This window comes from Cottoperca gobio, chromosome 20 (assembly GCF_900634415.1).
Source record: "Cottoperca gobio chromosome 20, fCotGob3.1, whole genome shotgun sequence".
Classification (NCBI taxonomy): domain Eukaryota; kingdom Metazoa; phylum Chordata; class Actinopteri; order Perciformes; family Bovichtidae; genus Cottoperca; species Cottoperca gobio.
Genome location: NC_041374.1, coordinates 1,671,037 through 1,695,410, shown reverse-complemented (window position 1 = coordinate 1,695,410; position 24,374 = coordinate 1,671,037). Strand labels below are relative to the sequence as shown.

The window sequence follows — 24,374 nt, the reverse complement described above, 5'->3', positions numbered from 1 at the left end:
GGCACTATACGCTGAGGTAAGCTTCAGCTGTCAACTTGATACTTCCTCCTCCCATTCACAGTACAGCAGGGCTGTAGCAGCGCTCCTCTCCTCCAGCTCTCTGCTCTGGACTGCCTCTCATACAACGACAGCCTCTCTCTCTCGCTCTCTCTCGGCTGACATCAGTGGGGGTCCTGCAGGGGGGTTCCTGCAGCGTAAACGGCTCACTAATGGTGCAGTATCCATTAAGGTGGAGATGAAAACAGCCAGCCAGCCCTCCCTCCTCGCTCAGTCCACCCCCCTTCCTCCGCCCTCTCAAACACATAACAACACACACACACACACACACACACACACACACAGTTTTCCAATCGACAGTGAGTTACAGAGCAGTATTTTCAACCATATTGTCTCCGTAAGCATCATGACTGACGTATAGAACAATACAGATATAATGCAGATGTTCTAGGCGACAATATGCAACATCTTTAATCTAATATAGATAATTATGGTTCAACAGATACCCGACACCAACCTTTTCCAGCCAATGTTATTTCTGAATGATTTCTATAGCAGGTAAAGTACAATACACATATTAATTATCTTTAATCTTCACAGCAGCGCCAGTTCTTGGTGGAAATGTTTTCTATTTATTAGTGAAGAAAAACACAAAATTCAGGCAGCAGGTGACAATTCTAAATATAATGGAGCATACTGAAGTAAGGCTGTCTGTGACAAACGTGACCAGAGAGACACTTTGTACAAACAGCCGCTCTGTTAGTTTGGATAACCAACAAATAAGCAATTTTCTCTGGATGTACCATGCAAAGAAATACCCATCATCGGACAAGACATTCTGCATTATCTCCACTATCAAACAGAATTAAAACTGTGCAGGGATAAATAGATAAGACGGAAGCAAGAAAAAAAATGTTGTCTTCAAATTTTCCTTCTACAAAACTTTATTCGCATGATATTTAATATGCAGTCCAAAGCCAGTGTTGCCCATGAAGCTCATAGATGAGTCACGGTCAACGAGCGGGCAACGGCCTAATCTAAAGTCATGCAGCCGAGGCCAGTGGAGCCCGACTTCACAGTACACTGTGTGACCTGTTCAGATCATGCCAACATTACTTTTGTATTGGATTTCAGACTAATGAAACCACCTTAAAGAAGATTGCATGAGAAAAGGAGACGTGTCACTGTACAGATTAACTCTGCTCTGCTGGGGTTCAGTATGATAATGCTGTGAAAGTGGCTCACACAGCCCAGCACAGGGAGGTAGCGCCGCACTTGTCTTAGCTGACAATTGAATTTAGTCCAATTAATGTAATTATACTGAGGACATGTGCAGCAGGACCACTGACCTCACTATGAGATGTACGGCCTTACAGAGTACTGTATGTGTGTGTATGCAGTGTGTCCCAGACATGTGATGCACTCAAGAACCACAACCCAGGTGTGGACTGTCACTGAATGGATAATGATGGGGAGGTTAGTGTCACTGCAGCAGTACGACTGCAAGATCTCTAGTGTGTCACCACTTAGGACTCAGTTACCAGTTTAGGAACACCAAGATGAAGCTTCTAATATTTAATCTACCACTATTGATAGTGATAGTCCAATGAATTGGACAAAATAGTGGAAACGCTCTCCCCCGGACAGAGATGGATCTGATGTAGTATCTGTTTGTATGAATCTGTATGGTTAGAGGGACTTTCTAAACTTGGAGTTACAGTGAGAACGTACTGCAGCCAGCAGGTTAAAGAAGGAACTGCACTGGTTCTGTGTTCATACCATCTTCACCCAAACATTGTTCTCTCATAGAGGCTGCACAGTTACATCAATTATGGATACGTCACTGATGTTTTCTAATGTCGCGAGCAGCAGTTCAAGCAATAACATGTAGTGCGATGTGTTTGCGGCTACAGCACATGCATAATGTAAAGTAGTTTCACCAAGCACATACTCCACAGATTAACTGAGGCGAAATGAGGCTCATTAAATAACATTTAACAGCAATGTAATGTATTCCAACAACAGAAAGCAGAGATAATCGGCATCATTGAACATAATCTAATGTAATCCAATGACCAGAACTAATCGATCTGTATCTGTGCAGCTGTTATAGAGTTACATTAGGTTAGTTCACTTACCGCCTCCTGTTAAAATGTTGTTTTTGTATGTCATCTTTAATGTAAAATTATTTGTTTCTGTAAGTTCCAGCCGGATCTGAACACATATATCCATCCTGCCTCCTTTGGAGAGTAATAACTATTATTGTATTATTCCATTACTTTCAGTAATTTACATTAATGCATCTGGTTTGATATAAAGCTCCAGTCTCAAAAGTAAGCAGAGACATTTCTCTTTTGTTTGTAATACTTCATGTGGAGCACAATTTGAGACCGAGCTCTGAATGGTGTACCGTCTGCCAACTGCCCTGCTGGACAGCTCATAGCAAATAAAGAGTTCAACACCAAACCACTTATAAAGCGCTTTTCTACTTTAACGGTCAAAGCACTTAACAATTTGGCTCTCATTCACACACACACACACCGGTGGCGGCAGAGCCAGTGTCCTGCTCAAGGACACTTCTATATGTGGACTGGAGGAGCCGGGGATCGAAAAGCCAACCCTGCAGCTCGTGGCAGTGCTCAGGCACACCATGATGGAATAAAGCAAATATAATAGTGAGAGTATGTAGTAACCAAAATGTTACAGGTTCAAATGTTCCAACAGCCAGCGCACCTTTCAACAACCCTGGGTGAACCTGAATAAGAAGAGCCGTATCTAAAATGCCCAAAAAAGACTTAACCAGAGTAGGAACTTACAGAAGTACGAGATGTGTCTTCTCCAGCCCAGGCAGTCCAGACCGATGGGGGTGCTCTGAGAAAAGCAGTGGGCTTTGAGGGGCATCCCCCGGAAGGCCTCAATGGGCCCTAGGGTGACTCCAGCATCAGTCTGTGGGAAGGAAGGAGGATTATTTAAAATCACTGATATTATCACCAACATTCATTGATCTGCGAACTGGACACGAACCAGTACACGACAACCACAAAGAAAAGAAAAGAACATAAGATGAATGGGCGTGCATGAATGTGCAGAAGAGTGGAAATGAGGAGGCTGTGCCTGAAACAGAAAGTAAAGTGATGACAGGCTTCATATCCAAGAGAAACTATCAGAAGCCACCAGAGAGAAGCAGACTGTCCAGGAGGAACGGAAACTCAGAAGCAAGGCAGAGAAGGGAGAAGATGAGTACTACAAAGACTTCCAAGGTTTGGATCTTTGCTTTGGCGGCTCATGGCGCTGTGGCCACATCTTACTTTGTCCATGTCTTCAGACAGCAGCGTGTTGAGTTGGCCCAGGCTCCCCCTGATTGCTCTGGCCAGTTTACGTTTGTTTTTCTTTTGCTCTTCAATCCAGAGGTCATCTGAGAACTTTGGCCTTCGCTGATGGCCTCCTCCATCATGGCCCACATCCACCCAGCAGCCAGACCTCAGCCTACCAAGAACCACAGAGGCCTTCCCCTCGCTCTTCATCTCCAACAGCCGTCTTGTTCTGGACTGGCTGGCAGGTCGTCCAACATTTTGTGTGCCCTTGTGAGTGCACAGTTAACTGGTTAGTCACAGGCACCTTTTCTATACCAACTCCTCTTTTAGTCCCCCGGGTGTATCGTACAACTGTGGCTACTATTAACTCTAGTTTGCGATGGTCACTTTGGACACAGGACAGTCGTGCGGTCAGTGGAATCTGTTTTGTGAGACATGAGGCACTTTCACTGATATACAGTGGAGCTGGTAAGTCAACCCAAACATCCTCACAGTTTCAGTGTTCTGCCAATTAGGTTGTCATTTTACAACCAGAGTGCTCTCACAGCACGTTCAGGCCTCAGGCAGTGTAAACAATTAAATCAAATTAAACAATTAAAAACCCTGTTTCATACTTCCAGTATGCAGTATCTTTCCCCTAAACCTTTCCTGTGCCCTCCCAATGCTTTTTCACATAATAGAAATTAATTTGTACTGCGTAGATCCCAAAATAGCTGGTTCCATATGGTTCTACACTACAAGATAAGTTGCACTTTATCTATAAGCAATTCTATTGTATTAAATGCATCAATCCACACTGCCTCTGAGACACGCACATGAGACATATCCATATATGCATATCCAGTGAATGGCTACGATCAGTCAGCATGGTGCCCTGAACATGGCCTTTCTGAAAGAGAGAGCCTTTCTCTCAGTGAAGCTGTCCGCTGAATAAAGGTTTAAAGACATGGTTTGTCCACAAGGTAGCACTGCCAAGCCTATTTCTTCACTGTAACATGTCAAAGCATATCTTTGTCACAATTCTTTAATGACCACATTCATAAAAATGAATCAGTGTGTTGTGCTTCGTTGTAACCACCACTTGAATTTTACCCTAATTTAGCCACTGCATTTTTTGTAGGGTCTGTGTATTCATTCAGGTCATTTATAGAGAAGTATCATTTAAAATGTCAAAGGTAGAAAAAACATATGTAATTTATATTAGCTGCTCAGTTAATTCACTAGACAGCTGTTTTCATTGGCTATGTAATGCTGGCAGGGAATCTAAGCTTATTGCCTTTTTTTGATGTCTCTATAAAGTTGTGTTGAGATGTCAATTAACGGATCGTCAAAATCACCCAAAGGTAATAAAAAGTGTTTATTTTTTGCCCGATCACATTGTAAGGCCGTGTAGAAATGTAATCAGATTGAATATCAAATGGGAGGATGCCACAAGGGGGGGCTAGTCTTTAAGTTTATCTGCTCTGGCTGTGTATCACAGGACAATTGTAGGATCTGTCAGGGAGGTGGGACAATAATAAGCAGCTAACTCACAGAATGGAAATCTACCGCACTGCTGGGGGCCGAGAGGGAAAGAGTTGACTTTGCTGTTTCTCTCCTCCTCTTCATTTAGTTCGCAGAGAGCCACAAAGAAGGACTTGTTCTCTGTCCTAACCCAGATACTGACATATCTACTAGATACACTGGCAACCACCCTGAGACCCACACACACAAACACCATCGTCTGCAGAGCAAGAGATTAACTGGTGTTGGGTTTTTTTCCTATTCATTCCAAGCCAGAGTTAGTGTGTGTGAGTTAGAGGCGGGGATGAAACACTTTTCCCAGGGAGCTGGAACCCTATTGGCATCCTAATTAAGACCTTAACAAGGCTTGTTTTATCTATACAGTTTTATAGTGATGTTTAACATATAAAAAGGAAGGGCATTTACACATACACAATAAGATCCCAGAAAGACATTGGTACTTATTATTTAGATTATAATTTCTGTATAAATGTTACACATTTCTTTTCAATTTGATAAAAATCTGCTCTGTGCATGACAAACAGATTTTTCTTACCTCTAATTCGTTGATAGAGCCAATGGCATACAGGCTGATGTGTGACTGGCTGTCTATTCTGCCTTCGGCTGCATCCAGAGGGCTGAGGCTGAGACCCAGAGGGCTAGCTGATGGTTTTAGGGTCTTAGGTCTCTCGGGGGGGTCTGTTAATCCCTCCACGCTGACTGACTGGCCCAGAACGATAGGACAGACAGAACTGGCCCTTGCCGAGTGAGAGAAGCAAAACATTTTACGCTGAGCCGATGGCCGAGGACTGTTAGGTTTAGGGCTCATTGGCCTTAGGGGTCCCTTAGTCAAACTCTCACTAGCCACTGGGTGGGACTTGGTCCATGCCGGCGAAAACTGATGAGCAAGGGCGGCTAATGAGCAGGAACTTGAAGGTGAAACAGGGCTGGTGTGAATGGGTTGTGGGACTGCAGAGTCATCTAAACATGGAGGAAGGCCAGACACACACTGTGTGGTAGGTAGATCATTTGGTGAACATTTTCTTCTCTGGCCCTCAGATTTGCACCCATGGGGGTTTTCCTTTCCACTCCCTTGTGGGACTCCCCGCTTGGAGATGGGATCAGTATGGCGAAGGGCTCTGAGGGAGGTTGGTGACCCAGGACTACTGAGCATGTCCTGGAGTGGAGAAGATGTTATGTCTTCACAGCTCTGTCCAGAAGCTGTGCTGCTACATTCCTCATCTGGCACTGAAATAGTTCTTTTCAGCAGCTCAGCCTCCTTGGCCTTTTTTATCTTCCTCAAAGATTGTTTGGCTATACCAGAATCCACATCAATGCTTACAGTGGCCTGCTCCTCATTCTCCTTATCCATTGAACGGGACTCAAACAGGCTGGAAAGGGACTTGTGTGCTTGTGCAAAGCGCATGCGGATGTTTAAACTGTCATTGCTCTTGCTTCTCTTGTATGTCTGCCCATTAGGTGACTGGACTACATTGAGGAGGGGGTTGTCTGGGCTTGGTCCTCCATTTCCTTCCCGATTACTCCCTTGGCTGACTAGCTGACGGACAGGGCGAGTGTGGGGAGTATGGGGGAACAAGCCACATTCCTCTTCTTCTATCTCATAATGCAATGAGGAAAATGATTGGTGGACTGCTTGGTTGAGCATGTCGCCTTTGACAAAAACCTCATCATCTGAGTTGTCCCTTTGTGGCCCTTGCTCAGACAGAAGGCCCTCACCTCCCCCATCTGATGACTCCTGGGTTACCTCCTCACTTGTGGCACCCTTTGAGCCCTTAGCCTTCCTAAAAGAAGGCATTTTAGCAAATACAGAAAACTTAGATCCTTTATTTCCTGTCTGGTTGCCTTTTGTTTTGCTTTTCTTGGTCACTTTGTCAAGGTTGGCATTTCTGGCTGAAAGAGCAAACTGAGGATCCTCAAACTCATCGCAGTTGCTGCTAACTGAGGTGTAAGACACGGCATCATAGGCAACAGTCATAGATCTACAGTGATTTTCTCCACTACCACATAGAAAAGGTGTTGCTGAGTTTACCTCAGCTTCTAACTCTGATGAGGTCAAAGGTTCTTCTTCCTGCTCAGGCTGGTGGTGTGGACTCCTGGGAATGGATATGTGCCCTGAACGGTTAGCAATATCCCCAACTTCCTCATCAGGCCTCATGACTTCATATTCTATCTTTGTTTCTATTTTAAAATCATCCTCTGTTGTGCCACAATTTTCCAGTGAACGCTCAGCCTCCAGAATTGGCTCTAAACTACTGACAGCAAGCAGGTTGGGGCTGACTTCAGGGTGCGAGTACCTCACTATCCTGACCTCCTGCGGTGGAGCTGACAATGTGACCTGTGTGTGGTCTCTATACTCCTCAGCCAGTGTATTTTCCTCAAATGATTCGGATAAGCTACCTCTTTTTCTGTTAGAAAAGCTGTGATCCACTGTTTGGCTGCAATAGTGCCCCTCTGTCGCTTTAAATGCACTGTCCATTAAAAGGTCTCTGCTCTCTGAATTTGACACCAAGAGTTGAAGGCCTTCATTTATTTCAGAGTTAGAGCACTTAAACTCTAGACTAAAGACAGTATTATCCTCAATACTCTTCTCTGTCTTTAGCTTTTCTAGTTCATCTGCATGAGCCAGCCTTAAATGGCTGTGGCTAGTAAGGCTTTTCCCCTCACTGCTCCAGTTGGGTCCGTGGTGCAGTGAAGGCTGGAACACCTCAGAATTTCCCTGGGGCTTGTCTACATCTTCCAAGGAGTCATTGGTCACATTTGTTGATAGTTCAACCACAGGACAAATTATTCTCTCATTACTTCCGTAGTTGCTTTGGGCTCCCCGTGAGAAACAGCCTAAACCCTCCCGTCTTCCCACCCCTTTTATACCGCCATTGGTGTTATTGTTGGAGTCTGAGAGCAGAGAAAAAGAGGCGTTCAGGCTACTGGGAGGTTCAGGGATCTTGAGCACCCGTTGAACTTGCTTACAATGACTAGAAAGTGTGCCGACAGTAGTGTCTATGTTTGTCAGGGAGATGGCCTTGTGAGCTACACCTGGGTGTTCTCTGCTACTGTCCTGAATGGACTCAGTAGCAGGAGGACGGGTTAATGTCTTTCCTATCCTTCTAGGCACATGCTGAGTAAAGTAGGCATCTGGATCACTGGCAATTGCTTTTGGAATGACTCTTAGCTCAATGTGTTCTGAAGGCTCTGTTGTGCCAAATTTTGACGGTGGAAGATTGACATTGCTTACTGCGTCCACAATTTGTTCGTGGCCATGATAAGCATGATAGCCCTCCACCTGCTCCTTGTTTTCCTCGAGAAAAGAGCAGGGTGATCCTTCCCTCCTCTGCTCTCCTCCAAAGTAATCTGATAACAAACGGGAGGTATCCTCTGCTCCTTGGTTGCCAGAACAAAACAGTCGGTAATTTGAGAATAGGTGATTAGGCAGACATTCATCAGAATCCTTACAAGTGAAAGATTGGATGTGAGTTGAGTCAGGTCCTGGTTCTACAGAGCTTGACTGTGCCCTCTCCAAAAGCTTATCCACCGAATGGAGCTGCCTATGAGGGGGTATTTCTATTGTAGCAACCCCCCGTTCCAAGTGATTAGGGATCAGACCCTTACTAACCCCGCTCTGAGGTGGCTTCTGATCTGGTTGGACAGGTGAGGCTAGTGTAGAAGCCTTTGGAACCACAGTCAGCTTAGTAGAACAGGTATCCAATGGAAAAGATGTTGTGGTCTCTGCAGAAAATGTGATGGATGAACAAATTTCATTTACTGTCCCAGGTGGTGCGGTCCCCTCTGTTGCAGCACCAACACACCCAAACTGCTCCGTCTGAAAGCAGACACCTGACACCCTTGCTTTATCCTGGGGCTTTGTTTCAATAGTACAAACCTGAGGCTGGATATCTGACAGTCCTCTGTTGGAGCTTTCCTCACCCAGAGTTTGTGAACAGCAAAAATCCACCGTGTGTGCCAATATATTCCCTGTATTGAGTGTGTCTCTGAGCTTTGTGTTATGTGATGCACTATTTGTCTTTGCACCATGTGCTTCTGTGAGGTTTGGATTTGCTACAATTTCTGTAATTAACTGAGAATCTGAGTATTTTGTCTCAGATTTAAAGTATGTTGATGTACAGGGACTGTCATGTGTTTGTGTATTTATTAGATCAGGGAAATGTGCATCAGCTATGCATCTGTTGTCTTTACAATGACTCTCTATTTTATGATGTGGTCCATTACAATATGTCCCCACACTCTGGCACAAGTCCCCTTTGTCCTTGTGCACTTTTAGAGCCTGTATGTCTTTGTCTTCATTGATTATACCCTGGTGTTCTACATGTTCTCTCTTTATGTGATATCTATCACTACAGTCACTTTTGCATCTTTTTAAACTTGTGTTTTTCTCTACAGAGTAAGTGTTGAGTAGTTCAATAGTCTCTACTTCTACATCCTTAACATTACAGACTTCTAATCTTTCTCTGTTTTTCTTATTTACACATTTTCCACCTGTGTAACTTGTCTGTAACCTTGTGTTGTGTTCATGTGTTATTTGTTGTTGTGTCTCCACAACCCTACCCTCTGTGGTCGTTATATGTAGCATGCATGTTTCTGTAGATTCATTTAGTCTGCTGGGATTGCTTTCTTCAGGCTGTGCATGCAGCTTCACTTCCTGAGTGTCTGGTGCACTATTTACCTTCTTGTCAAAGGTGTCTGTGTTGTGTTGGCTTTGTACATGTAAACTGTATGGCTCCGTGCTGCCCTTGAATTGAGTTTCTGTGCAAACTTGTTCTTGGTTAAAGTCTTGTTTTAGTTCCTCTGTACTTGGACAGGGTCGAATCTGAACTGAGCACAGGTCTCTAGTGCTGAGCTTCGAGGGAATATTAGGGTCCACGTGGTTCTCTGGGCTTTTCCTCCTGCTACATCTAAATCGTCCAACATAAGTCTCCGTGGCATCTCCGTGTTCGTCCTTAGTCGTCACTGACTCTCTCCGTCTGGCTCCAGTGCGGAAGGTGTTGCCTGTTGCTCGCCGACCAAGGTAGGCATCCTCCAGTCCCAGCAGGGCGTCCAGAGAGTCCTCCCCATCCAGACTAAAATCTGACAGGGTGTCACTGTGCCGTGAGCGGGAGTCAAAATACTCATCCGATGTGTCACCCCCTGCTGTGCGTCCCTCGCACCATTCCAGGGAGTCAGCACCCAAATCCCCCTCCTCTAAGCCTAATCCTTCAGAGAGGTGGGGGGAGTGTTCGAGGGCTTCCTGGGGCTGTGGAGACAGTAAAGAGGAAGAGGGTGAGATAGAAATCAGTGCAGTAACAACAGGGGGTTTAGCACAATGCTAGTAACAATATTAAAGCTGATCCCCAAACAGCAACTGACAATAAATGACAAGGCAATATGTAAAGTATAGATTTGATCCCTCAAAGTTATTATGTCATAAAGATATATAATATTTCAAAAGTACACAGTCTGTCCCTTTTTGTAGTCTTCAAAGTCACTACACTACAACTACTATTAAAGTCAAAAATGTTAATGACAATAATTAAATATGAAAATTAAATCATTTCAGTTATTTGTAAAGCAAATCAATTATTTTAAATCAAAGTAGAAGTTGAAATATCCAACAGCAGCTATGACCCACCGAGTGATCGTTTCCTGTGGCATCAGGTGACGAACTACTGACATTGGCCTACCAGCTATATTAACTGCTTGAAGAATCGTAACACAGATATCTCACCAATCTAATGACACTAACAACATAGTCAGTTGGAACCAAGAATTCATTGCAAAAATATTTTTGATAATTACAATTCTAACCTAATAAGTACACAAGTCAAAACAAACAAGATATACATTGATTTCTTAGCACAAACATGTAACAAGGGACACAATCACAAAATGTTCTTCATATTGTTGCCGCTTTGAGCCAGTTTATGATCTCAAGCAGCAAGTTGCTCTCCCTCGTAAAAGCAACATGTGCACACACTCAAACACATCCATTAATGAAGTCCCACAATGTCAGAGTTTTACTTACTCTCCGGCGCTTCAATGCATCAGCTGTTTGTAGCACCAGAGCAAATAGGCGAGCAGCAAACCAGCTCAGCGCGGCTCCCATGGCGTCCCACACACATACGCTCACACACATAACCACAGTTCATACACACAGTTGCAGGGTCTCCTCTTTCCTGATACTACATGTCCGTAACTTCCCTCGGCACCCGTCTTCCTTTGTGTTGCGTTTATCTCCGTGACGGTCAATCATGCTTGCTAAGAGATTCAAGTCTTAAATCCACCCCTTTCTTCGTCTACCTGCAGTGACTGGTCTTTACATGAAGCCTTGCAGCCAGAACTGTACACACAAGAAGCAACAGCACTTTTCACAGCATGTTTAAGATGTGGTCCTTCTACAGCAGCCAGGACTTAATCCAACCTCAAACCAGCAGGTACACTGTGATCTCTGTGTCTCAATAACAAGGGAAGACATTAAGAAGCCCAGCTATAAATACAGAGCTGCAACTTCAGGCAGTGCAGGGTGCATGACAACTCAACTGCTAGTAACCTTAATGCAAGCTAACTCAAATCACATAAGGAAAGAAATAGCACTGTGGGTTGTATATAAACAGTAGCACACACCTTATCAAACTGCCATAAAGTACATATAATGTTCTCTTCCTGCTCTAAATTAATTACTACAATATCTTATACTGTAAACTATATGCAATTTAAAGTAATCCAACAGAAAAGCTTTACAAATATAGTATATCATTTAGAATGAGACACCTTTTGCAGCTATGTTTCTCACATATCAGGCAAAAAAGCAAATTTAGGATGACGTTCAAATAGGGCCATTGCTCCAACAAGTTGATGTAAGATACATGACAAGTGTACACATCAGTGATGACTCATCCTGAAGCAGCAGTTACAACACTGGCACATCATCTTATCCAGCCAACCCTGACCACCCTCAGCCCAAAGGGCGGAACCAAACCAGAAGAACTCCAATCATTGGCTCGTCCAGACGTGCGCCACTCAGAGTGGTCGGTGTCATTTCCTGCTAATCAATTAGAGTTGCGCGTCTTAAAGAAGCTTAAGGGCTTAGCTGAGCACCTTTTTTAGCAAATAATGGAGTGGCTGATGGCGCAACACTACAACCAGAGTTATCTGATCTCTCGATGAGACCAAAAACTCACTGAACTGGAAAAAATAAGTTCTCACTTTCCTGCTGGTCCGACCAACATTCTGAGTTTCAGAAAACACTAGAGGGGTATTTTTTTGTTATACATTCACTGTATTTCTGTATCGTTTCATGATTTGAAATGCTGTACTGTACCTTTCACACCTGAAAACTAGGCTAATGAATCCACTTAAGTGAAACTAACTAGTCTCCATCACGATCAATGGCCAGTGTTTTTGTTAACGTAGCACAACCTCACAGGAGCCACTCGTCAGATGATGTCTGCCGATGGATGCCATTGAATTACAAGCGTTCCACTTTCGGCTTCCTGTGCGGTTTACGCACGTTGTTGACATGATCATAGAACCACCACGTTGAGTAAAGTTATTATAGTAACGACAAGATCGACAATCGAAATTCGACAGTTTGTCGAGCTCTTCTGTGCAGCGTCTCAATTTATAGCGCCACTAACGTGCAATTGTACCAGCGCTGCTAACTTCACTGTGTCACTGTGACGTTAAGACTTTAGGAGGTTGCACACAGTCATTGTGCCTGACCATTGTATGGCAATCAAAGAAGTCTACTGTCTTGCAGGGAGAAACAATCCAAATGCAGAACTGCAGTGTGGCCTTTAAAGATGAACTGAGTTTGACCTCAGAGGGACGTCCCAGACGGAGTAAACCCAAACACACAGGAGCTTGTAAAGTAAACCCTTCTACACACAAACACACTCTCTGCGTCACACGCTGGTCCTGGAGTATACAGTCAGTTGTAGTTCAGTGGCAACAACGAACCACAGACAGGCACAGTGAACTGGATTGGATGTTGGATCATAATTGAAAAAGGTGTCTTTCCTAATTTTAAGACACTTAATAATAATCTGTGCACACATCGTACACAGTACATCCAGCACCATACAGCCACACTGCATGAGGACAGACATTCAGACGGGCTCTCCTCCTCCCAGAAACAACACTTGCTATAAACATCACAAACACACACAGGATACCTGTCTTTAAAGGAGTCTTTGTATTAGGCTTCATCTTCCACTCCCTCGTCTCTTCTTTCTCTCCCTCTGTCTTTCAACTGCTGCCCCAGCATCCTAACGCTCCCCAGAGCCAGTGTTTCCTCCTGACGGCATGGAGACGCCACCCACACCCATTATGGAGGGAATGTGACCGTGGGTGCTGCAGTCACGCTGATGTGTCAGGGCCCCGGGGACAGCTAGCTATTGTGCCGGCAGGGGTCCTCTGAGTTCACACATCACCCACACACACACCAACAAGGCTAATCTTTCTCTTCTCCAAGACACAATATTCTTCTGCTGCGACCCAGCCTTTACCTCACCACACCCGGAACTGAACCCGACTTCAACGCCACCCGCCCACATGCAGCTCAATGCAAAAGAAAACACCTCAAACTGATCTGATGTGTTCTTTGTGTAACTGACACAACAGCGAGTGAGTGACATCTGGGCAGCATAAATAATTCAAGCTGATACTTTACAACGCTTATAAACCAGCCACACACACACATACACACAACACACACACACACACACACACACACACACACACACACACACACACACACACATACAGCGCTTACCTTTAGCTGTGTCTGGCAGTGGATGTACAGTTAGTGTTGAATCTTCTCACTTTGCTCTCATTCTGTCTCACCTCAATCTAACACTGCTCCTTCTCTCCATCACCATCACTGCCCCCCCCCCTACTCCCTCTGCCCTCTCTCTGAGGTCATCCCCAAATTGTCGCCTATTGTCTCGCATCTCAGCAGAGAGGAGGATGCGAAACCTGATCTCTATTCTGGAGTGGGAGTAAAGGAAGAAAGGGAGGGGTGGTGGTGGTGGTCCCTGGGGTTGAATGTGATCCTCCAACGTACACTAAAGATATTTTATGCTGATGAGCTGATGAAAAGGAAAGCTGAGACGACTTTACCAAGACTAAGTCCGAAGTCAGAAATACAGATTATACACATCCATTTCATAAGCAAGTAAGTAAGTACAAGGCTAAGCATCAGGATGCTGAGCCAGACAGAGGGACGTCAACAAAGACACGGATCCGCTGCGTTATGGGCTCAGAAGTAAGAAGCACTAGAGACTCTGAATACTGGATGACATGCTCTGGAACTGGAATTAAAGGAATTAAATCTGGATAACTTATCCTGTATCTGCAGTTTGTCTTGGACAGGAAGACATGTTCTCCAGCACACTGGATGTGAATGGAAACAAAGCCTATCAGATAACATGCCACAGCGAAACCCACAAACACAGTGCAGCGTCTTCATTTCAGATGTTTTAAATCCAAAACAACTCAAAGATCATCCATAAAGGAGGATTGTGATAAAGGAGTCTGCACTCATCACAAAAAAATAAGACCCTGGTTGAAACCGTCAGCTGTCGGTGAACAGCAGACACAAATCACTCACAGCAGCTACTGGGAAGAGGTCAAAGGTCGTCTACTGATCTGATTTGAGTCCTTTAATGTTGAGTATTTGAAGTAGGATTTGTGCAATCCCAGTTGGAGAGAGAAGGTTAAACTCAGATCCAGTAGCAATACTATTACTAATACTGATCCACTATAAATACTACACAGGATAATCCCAATTCAGACCATTAAGGGGCATTTAAATGTATTGTGGATTAAAGCTTATAAATGTGTGCGTGAAGACACATATGTAACTAGAAGGCCTCAACGTAACGGCTTGTTTCTGACCCGTGCTACACCCTTCCGCCAAGTTTCATGAAAATTGGGCCGGTAGTTTTTTTATTTAATCCCGTTGACAAACAAACACAACGTGCTGTTGAGTTTAGAAAGGAGAATTGGGGGAGAATTGGGGTGTTAAGTGTCATTAAGAGCATTCCACAGACTGGTGCAGTATTGATCAGTTCTTCAATGAATGGGTCATTTAGCTAGTACCCCCCCTCCCCCCCAATCCTCTTTGAGTTGTGACCCCCTAAACCTAAACCATCAGTCGATCTGTGAGACACACTAACAGTAGTTGTGACGTTCAACCACATGTTTGTAGCATAAGTTTCTCTAAGTATTTGGTCGGCACCGTGTCCCTCAGTGCCACAGCCAGGTCCGAGCACTTCTCTGCTAAAAGAGATTGATGCTACGTTAGTTTTGTGGAAGTGGTTTACACACTGGACACAAAGCGGACAGAACGGAGTCTATGGTTACAGCAGCCAGCTGCCTCCGTGTACATCAGCCACTAAATTATTCAAGAGAGAAGAACACACAAGCTGCTCACAGACACGCATGCGAGCAGCCATGCTGTGGACGTGCGTAGTGCCTGGATGGATTTACCCCCAATATTATGTGATATGATAAAAGTCATTGTGGCTTTACTTTCTCTTCAAACTGATGGAAATGCATGTAATAGTTTAATTACTATCCCAACTGTGCTTGTTTTTACAACCCCCTCACCAGACAGAAGATATTAGAGGCTTCTACAAAATAGAGCAGATGATATTTAATGAAACAGAGTCTGTCCTTAATTAACAAGAACTTGGAGAAAAGCCACAGGTATGTTTGAGCTCATTAAGCTCCGTCTGTCTGACCCCTCCCATGGCCTGTTGCTCCGTCAGGAAATTGAAATTAGGCTGTTCTTTTCTTTGCTAACGCGAAATGGAGGAAACGAGTGAGCCGTGCTGAACACATCATCCCTACACCATCGTAACACAGTCTGAGAGGTGATGTGAGGAAGCATTCTGGATTCATCGGTGGAACAAACATGTAAATGTGAGGTTGTTATCAGATTATGTAAAGATGTGAGGCAGACGAGCAGAGGGGATCAGAGGATTACATGGATACTAGGTCTTTAACCGCTGCATCTATACCTCAATTCCTGAATAACAACTAGAAGACAAAGTTATGAAGTGTGTTGCATTGCTGTCCAGCAGAGAGCAGCTTAAACCTGATCATAGATACAAAGCAATGCAGTCTGGATGAGTGTGTAGGAACATCTTCTACTCAGTACTGTAATGAGACCGTGCGTGTCATTTTATTCTTGTCACGTAATCATTTTACAGGCTATGATTTAGCCTTGTTGAAGACCAACATGACTCAATCTCGGTTTATTGGATTATAGTCTAATCCGTTACCGAATCAAATTGAATTAAAGAACAAAGCAGACACTGAAGCCTGATTGACATTGTGCATCTAATTATTCAGAATTCTTTACATGCAAAAAGACAATAAAGCGTCTCCTATGACGTGTGGGCAGAACTGAGGTCAGTCAACATGAATCAGTGAAAAGGTCAACGTTTACATCGAGGTGGTCAGAGGACATTTGCTTTGCTAACTGTGCACAGCCCGCAGTGACAACAGAGCACTTCAGTGTGACACAAAGGCCTCCAGTCACCGCTCAACTAAAGAGGAAATATTCTGTAGAAACAGGAACAGCGTCGCTAATGAGCCGAGATTCATTCTTTTCAGACGTGAAGAAGCAGACTGCTGGTAGACGCAGGACCACCAAGAGGACATAAACCAGTTGGTGCGTGAAGCGTGCTTTTCAGGTTAGGTGTGGAGCTTAAGTAACCATGGTGATCTAGCCAGGTTAAAAGAGCGCCACCTTCGCGACGTTGAAAACTCTTTAGGCTCGACATCCCTCGCCAACACGCTCATCTCGCTTCGTACTGCACGCCTAAGCTTCCCAAGTCAGAATCTCATCCGAATCTGCAATTCTCAATATTGTTCCCATTGAAAAACCTTGTGTGTGTGTGTGTGTGTGTGTGTGTGTGTGTGTGTGTGTGTGTGTGTGTGTGTGTGTGTTCATTCACTGTGACAGTTTTCTTTGAACCTTCAATACAAAATTGGAACGATAGCAAAACTCGATTAATAGTGTGAATAATGCGTCACGCATTCTGACAGCGAACGCGTGTCATTATGTAGACGAACAGCGTGTACTGTACATGTCATGTGCATCAACAAGTCTTCGTGTGCAAATAGAGCGAGGACACGAGGACATTGTCAAAATTGAAGTCCTGTTCTTGGGGAAAGTGGTCAGGGAACTGACTTTGATTTTAGCACGATTTAAAAGCGCGATCAATAGTCATATAACGTTGGCTCACCCTGTTGGTGAATGTGCGACGACGAAGAAGTCCATTGTTGGAATGTTACGCAAGTGCACACACACACAACCACACACACAGTCCTTTCACTTAACCCAGCTTGTCTCCCTTCCAGAGGACACCATGGAAACATTGCACAAAGGGAGGGAGCAGAGAAAACAGCCCTCAGAGATCTGGGTTTGAATACCAATAGCCCAGTGTGGGAAACAAACAGCCAATAATCACATGGGAGTCCCTAAAGACTTCCTTATTCTGGATCCTACACCAGCTCCTCACACACACACACACACACACACACACACACACACACACACACACGATACTTTCATTTAACATCACATGGATGACTGTAAATTCTTCATAATCTCCCAATACAGAGTGTGATGGAAGTGTCCCAGACTGTTAGGAGTTACTGCAGGACCAGTTTGCGATTGAAATCTGTGGTTTAAATTGAAATAGTATATTGGGAGGAGTGAAATAGGAATGCAATAATAAACACATCCCACAAATATGAGTCACGACACTGGATGGCAAACACACGATATGTTTACTAAAAGGGTAAACGTCCAATCAAGTGTCAGAATGCGTCTGCAAACGTATATATGCATCAGTAAATGTGAAGAACATTTCTACATGTGTAAAAGAAGCTGCAAATGTACAGTATTTAGCGTCAAGAGCTGGAAAACAGATGGTTTCCACCTCAGGAATGCTTCTTATTGACTTTTGATGACTCCTGCCATACCTGATGTGCAGCCGGGTGGTGATCTGTTTAGCTCGGGGGTTTTCTCAAGGCCTCCGAAGCACCTGGTGATTGTAATCTTGGTACAGCAGTCGAGCCTTTTGTTTGCTAAGCCTTCAAACTCAATTCTAAAGGATCGGTTACTTGATCGGTACCGGAAGCAACACGCCTCCGACAACGCACGCACCTGTGCATTTCACACGCAGGCCGTTACTGCCGTCAGATTGCACGTCTGCTAGAGGGTGTCAGACACCCCCGGAGCCTCCTGAAACTTTTTAATCATTCCTGGTTAACAACAGGGATGGGGTGAACTCCAGGCTGCTGATGCTTTTATTTCACACGCCCTGACAATGAAGGACAGTTTCAATAACGGTCTGTGCAGCATGTCCCGCAAGAAAACCCCTCACAATGACAAGTGAGCTGTCCGTCAGCCTGAGAGAGCCCTGCCCTGCTGACCCACTCTCCCTGCCAAAGCCCTTCCCCACATCAACCAACACACAGTGACTAATGATGCAGAGGTGCCACCTACATTTCCAAACTGTGGGAACTCGTCACAGGAGCCTGATGAGGATTTATCTCCCTCCTTTCTCAGCAGCTTTCCTTTTAATGATGAGCAAGTTAAATATTTACAGTCAGCAGCAGTGTACTGAGACCTACACTGTACATTTACTAACATGCGACAACTTCACTGCTGGTTTCTTCTCTGCTCGCCACACATGTCTGCATCCATCGTCACTTTCTCTTCGCCCAACTACGCACTGATTCTACGCTACTCTTATAATATATGCATCAAAATGTGTCAACACCGTGCACATGTAGTGTCCAAACACCACGTTTGAAAAACGTATACAGGAAAACTCATCCAGAAAAACAGTGGCAACTAAAATTGCAATTTCTCGTTTAGAGCCACAAGTTTCTCCAATGAGGCTTTCGTTTTATTTTATTTAGGTTAACATATACACACAGACACAAACGGAACATACTTGACTTGAGGGATGATGGTCATCATTCATTATCCATCAAAGTCTCAACAAAACGCTGCTCCTTCATTCACTTGCAGCACAGCACTGTCATCCTGGTGTCTGCCCTCTGACAGGCTCTAAGAGATAAGACCCGCCTTCTTCAAGTTTGGCTGCCAATCAAAAATGACAGCCTGTGACCACAACATATGGGTCAGGCTCCAACATAATGCAATAGCATTTTCTATAGTTCCATGTCTGCAAAGTGGTCCACATGATGAGAATATCAACATCTGCGTGTGTCCGGGAGCCAGTATGTAGTACCATGTGAACTATACTCTATGACCAGACGACATTATAATCATTCAATAGTGCAAAGTTAAGTCAGCCCGTGAAGGTAAACTATACAAAGAAGTACTGAGAGCTGCATCTCTCTATTCAGCACACTGAAAGTGAGAAAGCTTACCTGGAAGATAGCGTGGAGAAAATACATAATACTTAGCATTTTCTGAAGAATTCAGTGAGAGACAGATACACATCCGTCTTCCCTCTCCTTTCTCCTCCTTCTCCTCCCCTCCCCTCCCCTCCCCAGTAGTTTGCTTCTGCCCCGCTCCTGTACCAGGTCTCAGGGTCCGTAGAAGCTCCAGCTTCAAAACCTGTGACTATTTTAAGCAGACCTTGATGACAGAGAGAGAACAGGAGGGAGGGAGAGAGGAGAAAATCCCGCCACAGGAGTCACATAACACTGAGAGCTTAACCAGCAGAGCCCCGCACAGGTGGAGGACTTTACTGTGCAGGGAGGAGACGGGCGGCTAAAACAAAGCTGATCAAATCACACCCTCTCCTGTACGCTCCTGTATTTGGTCCACCTGAGCCTGTTGGTGCTACTTCCCTCGCAGACAGGGTCCACAGTGGGAGCATTCATAGTGTGAATGTAAAAGTATTATTTGGGTCATCACACATCTCCACCCGGCTAAAGTAAAGGGCCACGGCCTTACGATACTTACACCCCTCAGCATTTAGCAGGATATTTGTATTTTTAAACGCAATGCCACCAGAATGTACAAAAAAAACATGCGTAGGCGTAAAATACACAAACACACAAGCATGGCCCTCACACATGATTGTAAAAAACACAGCAGTTAAGAAGAGGAAACAAAGACTCCACTGTTCTGTAACCAAAGGCTTAGAGTGAAAACAAAAGGCCAGCGGAGCCTTTGCTGCTCCATCACACAACACGCAGCTGAACTATGTGCCCATAACTTCTTCACGGAGAACCAGGATTCGAGTCTGTTTACAAAGGTTAAGCATTAGCAGCATAAACAAGGCGCTGCCCCCAATCAGCAACAGCTTCACGGAATAATCACAACTGCCCGGTTTTATTTACAGGCGTCGCAAACATGTGATGCAAACACATCTCTGAATATACAGATCCGTTACAAATGTTTTAGGAAAACCACATCCAACACACACACACAGTCATCAAAGACAGTGTGGGATCAGGTGGCTGCTCTTTGAACATATTTTGAATATCTCCTGAATATGTTGGACACCTTTCAATCTGCTGCAGTACTACATGCAGGATGTGGGGAGGAAACAAGCCGAATCACGCCCCCTTCTGTGTCAAATATAGAACTACAACTTATTTTTCTTCATCAACCTCAGCTGAAAGCATTTCTGCTTCACTTTTACACATTCAACACATTCACACTGAGGTGCCCAAACAACCCCCACCCCCTGTAAAAAGTGTGTAAATGGAAAATTTTGAACAGATCATCAATATCAATGACATCCACGCACCCACACGTTCATCAGCGAGAGGATGATAAGCTGCTGTTCCAGGACATGTGTGTTCATGGGACGGCTGATGGTAACAAAACCACCGCAGCAACAGGATCACACAGGCCACTGTTTTAACCTGACCTCTACCCACCACAAGGTCAAAGATCAATGCCGAGGACTCGGGGGACAAACTACTGAACACCTTAAGATTTGTGCCGGTTCATCCGAAAGAGAGAAAGAATGCTTAGATGTAGTAGTATTTTTTCACTTTTCAAACCATTGAACGCTTCACTGAATGCCAGCATAATGTGCTGTGGACTTCTGAATCTGCACAAAAGCTGTTGTAGAATGAGTTCTAATGAAAGCTCTACAGACAAACTGTGATCCCCGAGTGAAATAAAGCGCATTTGAAATTGTGCAGCTGCCATGGTGTCTTTTTGCATCCCTGAAACCATCAGTCCCCAGTGAGCTGCAGCCATGACTCAGGCGATTCTGTGAAGGCCCAGCCTCTCTCTTCCCAGAAGGCTTGAAATAAATGGCTGTGTTCTGGCCAGGCTGCCGGCTGCCTGTCAGAACTACTGAAGGGGAGAAACACTGCTGCGGTTCAAGAGCCGCGGATGTCCCATTTAGACATTTGGCACATCAGAAAAGATGAACAAAACAGAACAGGATTGGACTGATCAGACTTCTGGGTCTGCCGGCTCAAAGACCGTCTCCAGTCAGTCAGCAGTCGAAGCATCTTTTTCAAAGTGGGATGAATGATGTGCTTAATTTGCCAAACAACTGAGTTGGTGAGTATGTCGGACTCGTCTTTGCTGGACAGTCATTCCCATTTGTTAAATGTTTATATGCAAAATACTTGTTAGTCTGAGGAGAAGAAACTGAGCAGAGCCAACATTGCACAAAGAAACTAAACAGATCTTGTTCATCCCCGAGCTCATGACCCAGAAAGCATTGTGTTGTGTGGATCTCTGTCACACACACACACACAGAGAGAGCTGGTAGATTAAAAAGTCTGCTCGGAGTAAAGCTGACCTCAGATTCACCTTCCAGCATGACAACAACCTCCCGCACTGCCAAGGTCAGAACAACTCTCACTATCCCTGAAGAAACATGGCTGACCAGCGCTCCAAATCAACCTCGACAGAACAGAGTATGAAAAGTGTAAAAGTACAACCTGTACAGTGTCACTCCCGATGCACATTTATCTGTCAGATGCAGCTGGAATGAGTCCAATACATCATCTGAGTTAGAACCAAGTGCTTCTGTTGTTTTTTTATTATAAGCAAGCAACTCAAAAGCACAGCACAAAACAGGCTTAAAGTTCTGCCTGCCCATGTAAAGAGCCCTCGGCCTGTGGCAGCCACATCTAAGCCTGACAGAACAAAATCAAATGTAGGTTCAAAACATGCAACGTGAAAACACCGACATTTTGGGACATGTCGTCAAACTAATCGTCATCAGCAGCATTTTAATGAATGTAAAAGGACTCCAATACATTTGCACTGTTGACACATTTACCCAGCCGTCTTGACAACGCTGAACTGGGAGGGAATAGAGACCAGAGGAGTTCAGAATGGAGGAAGCGGATGAGGATATTGTATTAGCTGTGTTGCTTGGATACAGATCTGAATACCATGTTGCAGGATGGTGGCCCCATTAATTCCACCCACAAAAAGGCTTTTCAGGCTTCTTAAGGTTTCAGTGTTTTTTTTATGCTCAGCCCTACAGTCGGAACGAAAGGTTCACACGCATGTTCCTTTTAATAAACCGTATCAATCTACAGTCCTGGTAACATCTGATAGCAAGTACTCACTAGATTGCAAAAGGTTCAGGCGCCACCTATATCACATGGATGTGCAAATTAATTTAGCAGTGCACTTTCTGTTCTGTCCAGGAAGAAAGAGTTTGAGAGTTACAACAAAAAACACATTTCACTGTCCTCAATAGGTTTAAGTTATAGAGCAAAAAAAACAAACGCGGCTTATTTTAAGCACCTATATTGCAACTTAATCCGTTTGGTCTTACGTGGCATTAAGTCACCAGCGCAGTCTAGCTTGTATAAGCCTTCTACTTAGATGTTATTGCTCATAACAAACCCTCAAAAACAACAGACATTTACAGGCAACTGGAATTGACATATTGCCATTGAACACCACTGATCATACACAGCGGTACTGGCCTATGGCTAACCTACAGTGCTCCACCCAGTGCAGAGACATCAGCAGCCGTCCACTTAAACCACTTGCTGAAAAAGTTGAGACCTGCTTCCAAACAAGGAGTCATCTCAACTACAGTGTGGTCACAGGTCACAGGTTAAACCCCTGTGCAAAGCTCAGGGTTAGGGTTAACCCTAACCCTCTATTTGAAATAGGAGGGCTTCGTCCTGAAAATATTTGTTCAAAAAGGTAGCACAGCAGAGAGGTGGAGGGTAGAGGTGGAGGGTAGAGGTGGTGGGTAGAGGTATAGAGCATGCTGGGAGCTTTCAGTGCTACAGCTTGCTGTCTAGTGAGGAACAAGACCTTAATGGACTGTAGAGCATGGGAAAAACACTTGAACCTTCTTTGCTCCTCATTACAGACAGAAAAACAAAAAGGTCATGGACCCTTCAGATGAGTCCTTTCATGAAAGAAGAGAGGAGTTAAGAGTTCATTTAACCCAGAGTGGTCAAGGCAAGGATGATTCATTCTGGAGACGAGCCAATCAGCAGCATGCATGACACCTTGCCCTGCTAGCTGAACAACATCCATGAGCTCAATAGCCATTGGTCTCCAGTATGGTAGGATGGAGACAAATACTGAATAAAAAAGCAGCAGCACTCACACATGTGTCAGTGTATTGGCTACACCTAGCTCCAACTCATGCATTCTAAAGCAGCAGCCCTGAAGTAAAACCAGCTTCATGAAGGTCCTAATGCGCAGGTTTATTTACCGTTTGAGAGGCGGCAACTCAAGTATATGATCATTTTGGAGCCTGCAGTTTGTGGGGCTGTTAATATTTTGACCACCACAAACTACAGCCTGAACATTAGAACCTTTATGATGATGGGATTTCTTGGCGGACGGTTGTATTGGGTGTAACTAATAAACTGACAGAGTACATGTTGTGGACCCCTAGTCCTATTTTAGAGTATGTGAAGCTAAACACCAACACAGGCAAAAAGACAACCAATAAAAACAGCTACGTTGCCTCACGTCCTCTGTTAAAAGTTGCACTTGAACACACCATGTAGACTACAGCTGACGGACCACTGGCATGGATGTAGGCTCTGCAGTAGCCTGGTTCCTCTGAATTGTAATCCATTTCCTACTTATTCAAATGGTTCTCTTTGATGTTGAGCTCATTGACAGCTGTTTCCTTGGTTAAAGAAAGAGTTGGCCAATCAAAGCTTTGTCCGTGGGATTAGGAGGACAAAGTGATAAGAACATGTGAAACACTTTAGTTTCTCTCACCTGCGTTAGAGAAAACATGTCAGTAGTCTGTATTTCTGTTCCAGAAAACCATGAAGGGAGAGAAACAAAGCAAACCGGCGTACCATTTTCACTCCACTTTCAAATAGCCCGTAACACTGATTGAGAAACTGTCAGATTAAACACTGTAGAGTTTAGTTTTTTACTTTGCTTTGCTTTGTCAGTCCAAAGTCTTCTGCTTGTGGAACAAGGAATGAAAAAGGTAGAAATGAAACCAAGAGAAACCAAACGGGTCAGATTATTCATGACTTCTCAAGCACTATTCTTTATCAGACATTTGCTGATCTAAAGCAGTTTTATTATGGTATTAAAACATATTGTTTTGGTATATAAACTCAGGTTTT

The 24,374-nt window shown here is 44.3% G+C and overlaps 1 protein-coding gene across 1 annotated transcript in view; it reads right to left on the bottom strand.

Annotated features, from left to right (window-relative positions):
- Positions 1 to 24,374, bottom strand: part of LOC115025287 (uncharacterized) — a 72,837-nt gene that overhangs the window by 37,514 nt on the left and 10,949 nt on the right. The window contains 3 exon segments of the mRNA XM_029457384.1: positions 2,814 to 2,943; positions 3,306 to 3,578; positions 5,371 to 10,080. Coding sequence (XP_029313244.1) covers positions 2,814 to 2,943; positions 3,306 to 3,578; positions 5,371 to 10,080 — 5,113 coding nt within the window.